This window comes from Pseudogymnoascus verrucosus (genome assembly GCF_001662655.1).
Source record: "Pseudogymnoascus verrucosus strain UAMH 10579 unplaced genomic scaffold scaffold_47, whole genome shotgun sequence".
In the NCBI taxonomy this organism is placed as follows: domain Eukaryota; kingdom Fungi; phylum Ascomycota; class Leotiomycetes; order Thelebolales; family Thelebolaceae; genus Pseudogymnoascus; species Pseudogymnoascus verrucosus.
In genome coordinates, this window is record NW_017263698.1 from 207,879 (window position 1) to 221,222 (window position 13,344).

The window sequence follows — 13,344 nt, forward strand, 5'->3', positions numbered from 1 at the left end:
GGGCCTTACGGCTACTGGAATACAATCTTTTCATATCAAGCTGAGACGCATCATCTGATAAACTATTCTAACAAAGGTCACAGGAATATCTGTTTGTCGCCTGACAAATAACTCTGCAAGATATCAATGGCATTTCCAGAGCGTCCCCTTCGTGGGCGAGTCGAGCTCCCTGTTCAATGGATTGTGAATGGAGATGGGACGGTAAGTTTTCAACTTTTATTTCTATCTTTCATCTGTATCTGCCTTTGATTTGTCTTCGGGATCACCATGCACAAACTGTTTCTATCATTTCTCCATACCGCGTGTTACTCCACACGCATTGTGTTTTATTTTGGGTTGTTTGCCATACCTGATATGAGCTTTCATACCCGTTTCCCAGTCGCAGAGATGAGGAAGCATGGCACATGCATCATGTGGGACTTGGGAATTGGCAAGCGCTATTCTCATCTTCTACTGCCGATTCCACTGCCGATTATAGGCGCATATTGCCTTGCCATTCTACCGATTCTAAGTGTCAACCCTCAGTAGTCGGGCAACTACCCGGCAAATTCGAGGGTATATATTCGTGGCCGAGCCAGACTTCCGACCTTCTTCCTTCTTCCTTTCTACACATCACACTTTGACCAAGAACCTGAAGCCTTCGAAGACTTCCTTTCATACATTCATACATTCATACACTCAACCCATTCATCCTTTCAAACATTGCTATACACATCATCAGCCCAAAAAAATCATCATTAACCCGTGATATCACTCAGTGATATCACAACTACCACATCTCATATTCATCTCCAGTATCCTTTGCCTCATTCTTATCCAAGTTATCTTTATTCAACCCGACTTCATCATGGAGCCAGGTCATCTCTGGACGTATAACCGCGAGTCTAACGTGAAGAAGTTCGAGTTCCCACCGGTCCTCCCACCCCGGCCCAGCTACAATTCCGACCCCGGAACAAAGAGTGTCACCCTCAGAGTGAACCAGTTCCGAATTTCTGAGTGGTCAGACAAGTCGGTCTGGCAATACGATGTACGTTAACCTCACTCCCAACTGAATCTATTCATATTAACCCCATGCCAGGTGAAGATTGGATCTGGAGCCGAAAACCGCGGTCTCCTCAAGGTTGTTTGGAACAGCAAACCCGTTCAGGAATTCTTGGCCGGCCATGCGAAATACTGGCTTTGGGATGGGAACAAAATCGCATGGTGCGACAAGCCAACCAAGAAGATGAACTTTGAGAAGAAGATCACGGTCAACCTGGATGAGCTCAAGGGCAGACAGCCTCGAGTCATCAACGGCGTCCCCAAGCCGGACATAACATTTGTCACCATCAAGTGCACCACGGAAATCCCAATGGGAGTCATTCGAGCCTACTTGTTCAAGGGAATGGATTTCGACAACACCGTCCTCATGGCAATCAATTTCTTGGACCACTGCCTTCGCCAATGGCCATCGGAGAACTTCATCCAAGTCAAGCGCTCTTTCTTTCCGAGAGGCACTCAGAGACAGGTTCTTCATGGCCTGGCCACACTCATCGAGGCACAAAAGGGTGTTTATTCGTCCATCCGCCTTTGCGAATCTCCCAGTACTCCGGGTGCCCTGAGCACAGGTCTTGGTGTCAATGTTGACGTCGCCAATGGAACATTTTGGGTACCCCAACTTCTCAGTCAAGCAGCTCGCAACTTGACTTACGAGAGAAACTCTGGCTTGAACTGGGATGTGTTCTCAGAGAGTCTGAGACCTGTCCCAGTGAACGGCAAAAAGACCAGTTCTGGTGCTCAGTACCACATCATGTCGAGGGAATTCAAGGAGCTTCGCAAGCTTCACAAACTTCGATTCCACGTCAAGCACCGCGGAAAGGAGCAAAATGAGCGAGTCTATCAGGTCAAGAACTTTGTCTTCTCCCCAGATCAGTACGGTTCATGGGGTGGCCATGCCAAAGCAGTCACCTTTGAGAAGAAGGACCCTCAGAATCCTAACGCCACCGCAAAGGAGATAACCATCTACGACTACTTTGAGAGGACATACAATGTTACTCTCCAATACTGGAAGCTGCCATTGGTGCAGACAGTCAAGGGTGGAATCTTCCCAATGGAACTCTGTACCATTGCACCAGATCAGCGCTACATGTTCAAGTTGGATCCCAAACAGACTGCGGATATGATCAACTTCGCAGTCGTTCCACCGAACCAGCGCCTGGAATCCATTAGAAAGGGGGTTGACTTGCTGAGCTGGGGCAAAGATCCATACCTCAACCACTACGGCATCAAGATCGAGAGCACTCCGACTATCACGACGGCAAAGCAACTGCAGCCCCCGGATATCCACTTCGGAAAAACCTCACAGAAAACAATTGTGAAGCCAGGCTTTGCTGGGTTTTGGACCCTCGATAGAAGCCAGCTGCTGTTGGTTCCACCGAAGCCCTTGAAGAATTGGGGCGTATTCATGGCTGCGGATAGAAATGGAAGACCAATTGTCACCGAGCCAAGATGGGACGAGTTCATTGCCACTTTCAAGCAGCAGTACATTGCCCTCGGCCACAAGGGTGCCATTCCGGACCCAAGGAAGTTCTTGTTCAACAGTGACAATATCGAGTCACAGATTGACAGACTGCTGGCGCCGCTTGCTTCCACCCCAGAGAACATTCCTCAGATTTTGTTGTTCATTGTCCCAGATAAGAACTCTTGGACTTATGACAGGATCAAGAAGCACATGGATTGCAAATATGCTCTCGTGTCGCAGGTCATGGTGAAGGGACACATCGAGAAGAACAACCCGAAGTATTGCAAGAACGTCATCATGAAGCTCAATGCCAAGCTCGGTGGCACGACTAGCAAGGCCTGCAAATCCAATGCGAAGGAGCCTACGTTCTTCAATACGCCTGGTCAGACCGCAAAGAACCTTGTGATGATGATTGGCGCCGATGTGAGCCACCCTGCCCCTGGCTCGGAGCAGCCGTCTTTTGCAGCTGTCACCATGTCTCTTGATAGCGACTGCTGCAGATATGCGGCAGCATGCGAAGTCAATGGCTTCAATAAGGAGATGATCCAAAAGCATGTCTGGGACAAGAAGGTCAAGGCAATGGTCAACTGGTGGCTGGAGACTGTCGGAACTGTCAACGGCCAAAAGAAGGTTCCATCCCACATCTACTATATGCGCGACGGTGTTTCCGAAGGTCAGTACTTACAAGTGCTCAACGATGAAGTCAAATGGCTCAAAGACATGTTGGAAACCGTGAACCCACAGTTCAATCAGACTAAGTTTGCTGTGGTTATTGCATCGAAGCGCCACCACATCCGTTTCTTGCCACGAACTGAAGACCAATGCAAAGACAAAGACTTCAATCCTTTGCCAGGAGTTCTGGTTGAGCACGACATCACTCATCCATTCCAGTACGATTTCTACCTCAATGCCCACAAGGCAATCAAGGGAACTGCTAGACCAGTTCATTACCACGTCATTCTCGACGAGGTCAAGCACAAGCCCGGCCAGCTTCAGGAGATGATCTACGCACACTCATACCAGTATATGAGATCCACGACGCCCGTTTCCATTCACCCAGCTGTGTATTACGCACACTTGGCATCCAACAGAGCCCGTTCTCACGAGAACGTTCCAATCGTTGACGAGCCTCGTGGTGGTCAAAAGGCTATGGAGAGAAGACAGGCAGCCAAGCTTGAGAGCGATTTGAGACTGGAGAACGCGTCTGAGGGTGGATTGACCGCCAAGCGCTCGTCTGGCAAGTCGCCATCGACTCAATACCAGATGGTGGAGAATGAGGTGATTGGGAAGTTCTGGAGAGAGCAACCGCAGCCGGTGAGATTTAAGGCGCTGACCCAGGCGTTCTTGTACGGCATGTGGTACATCTAGGCCCTCGGGCTTACTGGTCAGCTTCGCTGGCATATTATATTTTCACTTCTAGCTCCATTGTTGGCCATGGACTTTTCGATGGCAGGCATTGGAGCCGCAGCTCTTGGATCACACTCGCTTTGGCCCTTTTTGCCAGAGTGAGTGCCACCTGCTTGCTTATTACGGACAATTTCTTTCCTTGGGCGCGGTTATCAATTGTACGGGGACAACACTAGAACTTCTTTCGGCCAGCTACAGGAGTAACTCTCGCCTTGGTGGTGGAGTTTATGGTGTTCAATAGATAGGTCGGATATCTGCCTTCCTTCCCCATGCGCTGGCTTTCATCCATTGTTTTGCTTTTGAGATTGGGGCAGACAGGTCCATACAATCAATAAAATTATCTAAAACTTGACAACAGTGATTGTGACCTTGCTTGATATTTGTATGTGACTACGGATTGCAAAGTGTCAATTGTTCAGTTTGCATCAAAGGCTTGTTCATAAATCACACGGTTCCGTGTGCATGTGGACGAGTGGAGATGTAATATGCATGGATTAGGTATTTACTGGGCCTCATGGTTTGGAAAAGCTTGTACGAAACTTGGCGGCCATAAAGTGATCATACGGACTAGGTCATCGACTGTGAAGGTATGAAGGGTGTGGCCCCGAATCTAATGCACTGGGGTTTGTGTTGACCACGATATGTATTTACAGGAGACCTGCACTGAACGAAGGCAGGTCATAAACTTCTTGGCTGCATAGAGGAACGTTGATCAGATCATAAAAGTAAGGGTACTGTAAAACTTCACTGATATTATTGAAAATTGTAAATATAGCAATTAGCGTGGCTCGTTTCATTTCAATTTACGTGTCGTAGAGAATCATTCCATCGTAACCATAATAAAATCAAGCCTGTGTAGCCTTGGCCTCGGCCTCGGCCTCGGCCTTGAGACCATTATCGATATACTTATGGCACTCCTCTGGATCTTTGTATACATGCCACACGCTCTTTGGGACGTCTTTGAATGCCTTCTCGAATCGAGACGCGTCATTCTTCTCTTCAAGTCCTACTTCGGCGATGTTTTCGACGCGGCGGATAAGAATCAGCTTTACCCAGCCGGGGTATTTGCGATATCTGAGCAAAGTATTAGCAAGCAAGGCAACGGGGACGGGGGGTGGTTGACTTGCATTTCGCCGTAGGCTTCAGGGTCAGACTGGGTGGAATCGCCGATGCAAATCATCTTGCGGCGCGGCAGCCATGAGTGGATCTTTTCCATACGATCAACCTTGTATTCCTGGGTAGCCTGCGTCAAACTCGTGAGCAGACCTGCGAGATTCCTCCAGCTGGCATCGCGGAGAATAAGAGTGCCTTGAGGGTAGAATTCCTGGATGAACTCGTGGAGGAAGGCGTATAAGTTGTAGGGCGAAGCGGAGAGATAAAACCAGGGCGCGGATTTGGTTAGGACGGTTTGGATATATGAATATAACAAAGGCATTCCTGGGACAGGAGCTGCGTCGGCGGCAAATGTGCTTCGGAGAATACCGATCGGGTCGCCAGTTTGGGTGACTTTGATAGTATCATCAACATCTGAAAGATTCAGTTAGTAGGCGCAAGGTTCACCATGGGTTTCGCAACATACCTGATATGACACTCCATCCGTCAGGCTCTGCGTACACGGTTTTCATCTCCAGTATTCCATTTGTACCTTTGGGAACCATGGCAACACTAGTCACCACATCTCCATCCTTGTGTCGCGGGAGCTGTCGTATGTCGCTGCTGATGCCGTTCCGGCCGCCAGGGCCGAATTTGAGCTGTGTGCGACGCCCAAAATCCACATCCACCACACGCCCTGGTAAGACAGATTGCATGAATGGCATCAGGCGGTCCTTGATCCTTTCCTCTGCCTCGTCGCCATGTCCGAGTCCCAGCTTCTCCGCAATATCAGCCACTACCAGACTCACTTTGACGCCTGTCTCCTTGTCGAAAACGGCAGCGATCACCTCCGCCTCCCAGTTGTTTGTGGTCGGGTTTCGATATGCGGTGTTATCAAACAACCATACGGTATCGTTTGAGGTGATTGGGTGGGGGCGAGGGTTCCATGCCCCGAGGAATGAGAGGATGTTTGTGGTTATCGAAGGGCGGTCGTCTGGGGCGGGGCTGTTTCTGACGTTGGGAAGCTTTGCCTCTGTCTCCTCGAAATTGCGCGCCTTTCGTGTGCGGTGCTCCAGGTCTGATTCGTGTCGGGCTGGAGCTGAAGGTGTGGGCTTGGGATCGAGTTTCGATTCGAGTTTCGATTCGAGGGCCGTGGCGGCTTTTCGGATGAAGCGCGACATGATTCTTCTTTCTATGCCTGGCCGGCGAGCAGAGCTGGGCTCACGGGATTCTGGTATCTTTCTGGGTCGCTGAAATCGCTGCAAGTTTTACAGTGGAGCGCAAACAGTGGTATCGATCGCATGTGAACGGGCTGAGCGCGAGAGCTATACTTCTGACAGTCTGGGAACGAGAGAGAGTCTATAGCGAGCAAGAGCGAAAGGGACGACAGGACGAGAGAAAGAGCAAGGGAAGGAGAGAGGAAGAGACGATTATAAGGATGTTGGCTGGGATGGGCAGCCAAGGCGGCGGGGGGAGCAAGGCATCGCCATGCGCGTCGATGTAATCGCACGCGCCTTTGGGATGCTTCCCCATTTAGCTGGGCGCGACGTCCATCACAGCCATTTTCCAGGGCCATGAGAGGCTGAGCATCCACCCCTTTCAGCCCATCCGGCCCCGCGATCGTCGCCGCCATCGAGAGAGATAGGCAGTACAGTCAGCGCATACACATGCAAGGTACCTCGCCCAAGCAGTAAAATAACAGGTTGCTGGAAGTACCTGACATGACCAGTAGACTCCAGGAGCCACCACAGCTGATACAAAACGTATTGAGGCGGACAACCACCAACGGATCAAAAGTTGGTGCACGAGTACACTTGTCCAAGGCTCCTTCCTTTCTGTCGCTCAGGCTGTCGAGATCACGGGTTGTCGCGAAGGTTGGTGGTGGTTGGTGACTCGGCCCGTGTTCTAGCTCGCCGTCATCTGATCAGAGCTAATGACCCTAGGGGCTCTTGGAACTTTCTTTGGATCCCTTGGAACGTTTTTGGACGGTTTTCAGTGTGGATAATGATGAAGGCGACAATTTGAGAACTCGACGGCTCTTTGCGACCAGGCTGCCATTCTGTACATCTGTGGTTATTGTCTCGTTGGTGAGTAAGACAGCTACAGGAAGGGATTCTGAAGGGCGAAGATCTACTACTGTTCAGACCAACGGTTCAGATCCAGGGTCCGCGACAAACAGAATGGATCGAGCTGCTGCATACGTTATCATTACTATACAGTAGCTGCGATCCCTTCAAATTCTCATTCTATCGCAAGAATTACTTCACTACACATGGTCACACTGCACATGCCCTCCGTTCATAGTTCTCTACTCTCCTACCACCCCTTCACCGCGTCTGCTGCTTCCAAAGCAACCATAAAGTCCGTCAATATCCCCCGACCCCACCCCCAATCCTCATCTGCGCCGTGCCTAGGCCACAGTATCGAGAATTTCCAACTCCTTGGAGTAAAGGATCATCACATATGGGCAAGCAAGTGCCACCGGAGCTCCAAAGTGCGTGCCGGCCTTTATGCACATTGAAGTTGTCGTAAATGGCAATCGCGTGTTCTTCGGTGCGGAGCTCCACGCTGGAGAGGCATGGAATGGTGTGAATGGCAGGCACCTGGTTTCTGCTGTGACCGATGCTTTCCTTCGTATCTCGGGCGGCGAACTTGACGTGTTGTTAGAAGAGCATATCGATACCATGCTGGTAACTGGCCTATCTTTTCTGCCCCTTGTAGAGAATGATCCGAGGGTGCATGCTCTTCAAGGAGGCCATTAATTCTGGGTCCTGGTCTGCAAATCTCACTAAGTGTGGCCATGTTGGCATATGAGCTCTGAGCGACTGATAGGAAGACGGTGGAATGGCCTGCCCTAGAGGAGTTTGTATTTTCGGGGACATATTGAGATTTCTAGATATAGTTTCGGTTCGATTCGTTTGCTCACATTGCGCACATTTCTGAGGTTTTATTAAAGAGCTGGCAAGATTAGGAGGCTCTGAGCAAACATATACGCATTGTTCAGCTCTTGGTATCAGAGGTAGTCAATCTTGGTACTTTTTGAAGATATACACTCCCACTAAGACTGAAAACTGCAAGTGAAACCTTCGTGTCTCGTCCACAACACATACATCACACAATGCAAGGCCATTTTTCATAGGCCCTATTGGAACACAGCCTTTGAAATACGAGCGCAGGTCTTTCGGAAAGTTTATAACTCTTAGTAGAAAGTTGTAGATAGCACCATGACACTCCCCACCGGCGGTCATGTTTGATACGTCTCTTAGACGCTGCCTTTTTGTAGGATGATTGGGTGGAATTTTATTCCCATCAGTATATTCATTCACTGGAAGAAAGCGGCGATAGATCCCATGAGTAACTTCTTGGGAACTGTGGGGGTATGGACGAGAAAATGAATGGAGGGCTGTAGGAAGCCAGACAAACTGGACAATGCTCCACGTGTGACGAAAAGAACGCGGAGCACAAAAAACACAAACATGCAGCCTCTAGAAACACAAAGGAAGCTCCGGCTATTATCAAATCCCTCTAGGTATGGGGCCCACAGCGTGCAGATACGAGTATCTAAAGATATTGGTAAAGAGGAAGAGCCCAATCAATATGAGAGAGAGTATGTTGTTGAACTTGGGAGGGAGCGTGCCATTCCACGGCAGATACAAAAGGTCGGTAAAATGATTTTCCGATAGCGGGGTTAAAGGAGCAGGGGTTTATGGGTGTGGGTTACCGACCACCTTGAGGGATCAAAACAAACAATACTCCGAACATACGCTTACCACACTTTGGGATCATTCGCCAATAATGAAGCCAGCCTCGGGCGTTACTTTATGATGCGGAGGATTAGAGATCCTAGTATAGTATACCTATAGCATTAGGTAGCTATTTATTTCTAACGGTATGACAAAGATAACTTCCGAGACTCCGCGGACGTGCATCCCAAAGGGGCAGCTGTCGAAACAGTGCCAAGGAAGATATTCAGGCGGTAGTACCGATATTAACACCGGCTGTTTGGTCGTTGCTTAAGCTTATTCCTGGTTAAGATTACCTTTGCTTCACAAATGCAAGTGCTCCATCGGAAAAGAAAGCCCCGGAGAACCTGTTTTGCCGGATGGACTGGTCACTGTCGCTGGCCGAATGCCGAATGCTAGAGCCAAGTGTGGCAAGTAGTCAACGCTTACTTCTCGTTTCACTTTGGCTAAGAACTGACTTTACGTAGCGTCTTGGGACACAGCTGGCTTCGGTGATCCTACGCTCATCACCGTTGACATGTCGATCATTCCACCCATTTGAACTTTCCACAGTACCCACGTGCACCCCATACTCTTGGACGAAACAAGGTTATGGCGGGGAACGGCTTGGGCTATTCTTCACTAGGGGCAACTTGAATTAGGATTCAATGCGTTTCTTATGCCACCCGGACGGCATTTGTAGGTGCTGGGGTTAATATAGCTGCCGAAGAAGGGCCGTTTTAATCATCAGGCCGCATATGGCAGTTCAATTCAAAGGATCGTTGTTTCATCAGACTCCTCGGCATGTCACCTGAACCTACTAATCTACATATTTATGTGTATATATAGCTAAGTGGAACTCTCTTCGTCCGGTTTCTTTTTTGAAGTCATCCCCGATTCTTTGCTCAATTGGAGACCAAAATGCACTTCAAAGCCCTTGCCGTTCTGTCCTATGGCGCGTTGGTCGCCGCGTGGTTCCCTGGAGAAGACAGAGGCATCATCTCCTCGGATGGTGTCGATCTCTTCAACCGCTCTTCATCCGATGTAAGCGGCAAGCGCTGGCTTCCCGCGGGGAAAATACGTGGTGTGAACGTAGGATCTCTATTCGTAGTTGAGCCTTGGATGATGTCAAATACGTGGGCCAAAATGGGATGCGGCGGGGTAAAGTCTGAGTTCGACTGTGTCCTGAAGCTTGGGCAGGCAGCCGCAAACACTGCTTTCAAGGGCCATTGGGACACCTGGGTTACCCAGGCCGACCTTCAGGAAATGATCAGCTACGGAATCAACACAATCAGAATCCCCGTCGGCTACTGGATGAAGGAAGATCTAGTCTATGCTGACAGCGAGCACTTTCCTCAGGGTGGGCTCACTTACTTGACAAGACTCTGCGGCTGGGCGAGTGATCTGGGAATGTATATCATCATGGATTTACACGCCGCTCCTGGAGCACAGCAACCACACAACGCATTCACTGGACAGGTAAGTAACATTTGTTATCGAATACAGTCGCAATTGATCTAATTGTATGCCAGGACGCGCCATCCGCCGGCTTTTACGTGGACTATCAGTTTGAGCGCGCACTCAAATTCCTCGAGTGGATGGCGAACCTCATTCATACCAACAACAACTACCGAAACGTCGGCATGTTGGAACTGGTTAACGAGCCCATTCAAAATTCTGGCAATGTTGGATCTATGAGATCTACTTACTACCCAAACGCATTTTCGGTAAGTCATAAGGCTCGACATTTCCGGCTCCCTCCTAATTTATCACAGCGAATCCGTGCGGCTGAAAGAAAGCTTAACATCGGTGCCTACGACCTCCTTCACATTCAAATGATGAACCAGAAGTGGGGTTCAGGAGATCCAACTCAATACCTCTCCGATAATTGGTTTGCAGCATACGATGACCACCGATATCTGAAATGGGCAAACATTGGCGACGTATCACAGAGCAACTATATATCCACGTCCTGTAGAGACGACCGTGGCGGCAACACACCCACCATTGTTGGAGAGTGGAGCTTAAGCGTGCCTGATAATGTGGAGTGGACTTCGGGCTGGGATCCAAGAACCCAGCAAGATTTCTACAAGAAGTGGTTTGCGGCACAGATTATCTCGTATGAGAAACAACAGGGCTGGACATTTTGGTCGTGGAAGACGGAGCTTGGTGACTACCGATGGGATTACCAAGGTTAGTACTTCCTGATATCATTGATGCCCAATACTAACTATCGTAGCCGCCGTCAAAGCAGGGGTTATTCCAAAGAATCTCGATTCGGTATATAATATGGGTGTGTGCTAGGTATACCAAATTGACGTCCCGTCTATGGCTTGTATATAGTTCATCAATATATAAAGCAATAACCTAACCTGTGCGTCTTGCAACGAACTGCCCGAGAAAAACATCAACGTGAACTAGCTTACTAGACCTGAAGTCATCCACAACTGCTATGCTAGTGATGCTGAGATTCCTCAAATTTGGTGGCTACTGGTGATACATAAGGCAGTGTTGCAGTGTTTAGGCTGTCCGCGCAGTATTAAATATTATTATTCATCTATGTTATGAGGGCTTGACTTGGGTGGCATGCTTAGTCGCATCATCTCCGTGGAGAGATATATTAACCACCCCTCCCGATCCATTATTTACAGCACTCTCTTTCCGTGTTGTCGCTTCTTTTGCTTCTTTCGAAGCCGCAGTAGCGAGAGTGTCTCGCTGAGCTTCCAAATCTCGCACCGCCTCGTGCGCTAGCTTCGCCTTGTGTGTAATGTCCGAAACAAGATCCTTCAGTGTGTCTCCGATATTGTGGTGGTGCAGTTCCGTTTGGCCGACTTGTGCCCTCACGTTTGCTATCGGGGTCTGCAGTCCTCTTGTCGTCACCTGCACCGCTTCCGGCTTGTGTCCGAGTCCACTCATGACCATATCCTTTGCTCTACCCGCAAGACCTGCCTCAAATTCCTTGAACTTTCCCTTCATGCCTTCAGATGCTTGATTTTTCAATTCCGAACCGTGACCTGCAACATGTTGTTTCAACCCCTCGGAGTTTGGCTGGCCGGCAAATTCTGACTGGATGCTTTTAAGCTTCTCGCTCAGGCCACCAGTTTCAACCCGCGGAAGATTAAATGCTGAATCTTTGGTAGCGCCCTCGACTTGTTTCTTTGAAGAGCCAAAACCAGCAAATCGATCAGGAGTGCTTGCTTCCAGGTCATTCTTCACCTCCTCGTACATTTTCTCTATCATCCCAATGACTCCATAGACGTCGAGGTCACATCCAGGGCGGCTGAGGTCGCGCTCTCGTTGCTCAATAAATTCGCGAACCTGCTTCCATTCCGTGTGATAATATTTTAGTCGATTCGGGAGTCCGGATCCTTTGAGGAAAGTTAACACACCAGCGATCACTGTGTTGATGGCGCCGAAGGCGGTGATAGATGAATGATTGGCGCCAGCTGCGCCCAGTGCGGTCAGAGACGCTGCGACAATGACCTGCACGCCGAGACACCCGTTGATCAACCAAGAATAGTATTTGTGACCCTTCTTCGACTTCGCTTCATTTGCCACGACGCGTGTGTATATTCCAAGATTTGGTGCTGCTCGAGAATTAACCATAGACGGATGGGTTGTAATGCCGGTGAGATGTCGGAAAAGAAATAACCGCTCGTCCGTCGCATAGTCATGTCGTCCGTCATAGCCAACATGATGGACTTGGAGCTGCGGGTGGGCAGCGTTACCCGTGTACGATATGCCATTCTCCATGTCCGGCTGGGGAGACGTGCCTCCCCCGAGGTATTTATCCACCAGTCTCGTAATTATACTTTGACTCATTCCTGCGAAGCTTTCGGCTGGTCAACTAACGAAAACGAAAGATAGACGTGAAGGAGCTTTGCAAAAAAAGGAGAGAAAAAAGGATCGAGATTAGAAGCCATCATTATGATATGCATGTGGCTCTAGGCCCGGCAATTGAGCAAGGGAGTGCTTTTTCTGGTTAGTGAGAATGGTTTATTGCCATCGGCACGAGGGCTCGTCCCGCCTGAGACAGCTGGAGCCAATTAATAATTGGTTATCTATTGAGTTATCATTTTTGTTTGCCGCTGACTGGCTGGAACCGAAGATCGCACCCCGAAATGACTAGCCATGCAGGGTATTAACTTTGCGGCTGTACTCTAATACAGAACCACCTCTGGGGTTAACCGCCTAGGGCTCAACATAGCTGCATGGCCACACGGATTGCTTCCAACTAGTACAAATAAATTGATTCTTTGGTCATACAGATAGCCTATAAATTGATAAAGTGCAGTCACACGGTTCAGTCACCTGGTTCATCGTTGAGACCACGAATCGTGGTCCACGAATCTGGCTATATCTGGCGAATCGCTGTCAAAACTTTGTCTCAGAAGTGAGACCCCCTACAAAATGATTACCGACGAAAGCTAAGACCCTTAGGGGCAGGATGCGCGCTGCACTAAATGGAGGGTACCAACTATGACAGTATAAGCGATGGCGGGGACGATCCTAATGAACCTTGGCGGTGATCATACTAAAAAGAGAACTTCAGCTTTGTTGATGCAGAAGCTGCAAGGCGGGATTCGAATGGTATCCACGCTACGAGATTACTCAGGACAAATA

The 13,344-nt window shown here is 49.2% G+C and overlaps 4 protein-coding genes across 4 annotated transcripts; 2 read left to right on the forward strand and 2 right to left on the reverse strand.

Moving 5' to 3' along the window:
* Positions 1-557: 557 nt before the first annotated feature.
* Positions 558-4,176, forward strand: VE01_08356 (uncharacterized protein). The gene is made up of 2 exons (XM_018277781.2): positions 558-1,027; positions 1,079-4,176. The coding sequence occupies exons 1-2, from the start codon at positions 848-850 to the stop codon at positions 3,866-3,868; spliced, it is 2,970 nt and encodes a 989-aa protein (XP_018127284.1). The 5' UTR covers positions 558-847; the 3' UTR covers positions 3,869-4,176.
* A 460-nt stretch (positions 4,177-4,636) lies between these two features.
* Positions 4,637-6,822, reverse strand: VE01_08357 (uncharacterized protein). The gene is made up of 3 exons (XM_059463953.1): positions 5,487-6,822; positions 5,035-5,434; positions 4,637-4,981 (listed from the first exon to the last, which is right to left on the reverse strand). Exons 1-3 carry the CDS (start codon positions 6,178-6,180, stop codon positions 4,753-4,755), a joined length of 1,323 nt encoding a protein of 440 aa, XP_059319429.1. The 5' UTR covers positions 6,181-6,822; the 3' UTR covers positions 4,637-4,752.
* Positions 6,823-8,751: 1,929 nt separating this feature from the next.
* On the forward strand, positions 8,752-11,046 carry VE01_08358 (uncharacterized protein). Its single transcript, XM_018277783.2, has 6 exons — positions 8,752-8,845; positions 8,900-9,152; positions 9,210-10,200; positions 10,254-10,448; positions 10,497-10,914; positions 10,961-11,046. Exons 3-6 carry the CDS (start codon positions 9,643-9,645, stop codon positions 11,023-11,025), a joined length of 1,236 nt encoding a protein of 411 aa, XP_018127331.1. The 5' UTR covers positions 8,752-8,845; positions 8,900-9,152; positions 9,210-9,642; the 3' UTR covers positions 11,026-11,046.
* A 229-nt stretch (positions 11,047-11,275) lies between these two features.
* On the reverse strand, positions 11,276-12,676 carry VE01_08359 (uncharacterized protein). Its single transcript, XM_018277784.2, has one exon. It carries the CDS (start codon positions 12,541-12,543, stop codon positions 11,284-11,286), a length of 1,260 nt encoding a protein of 419 aa, XP_018127330.1. The 5' UTR covers positions 12,544-12,676; the 3' UTR covers positions 11,276-11,283.
* Between the last annotated feature and the right edge of the window lie 668 nt (positions 12,677-13,344).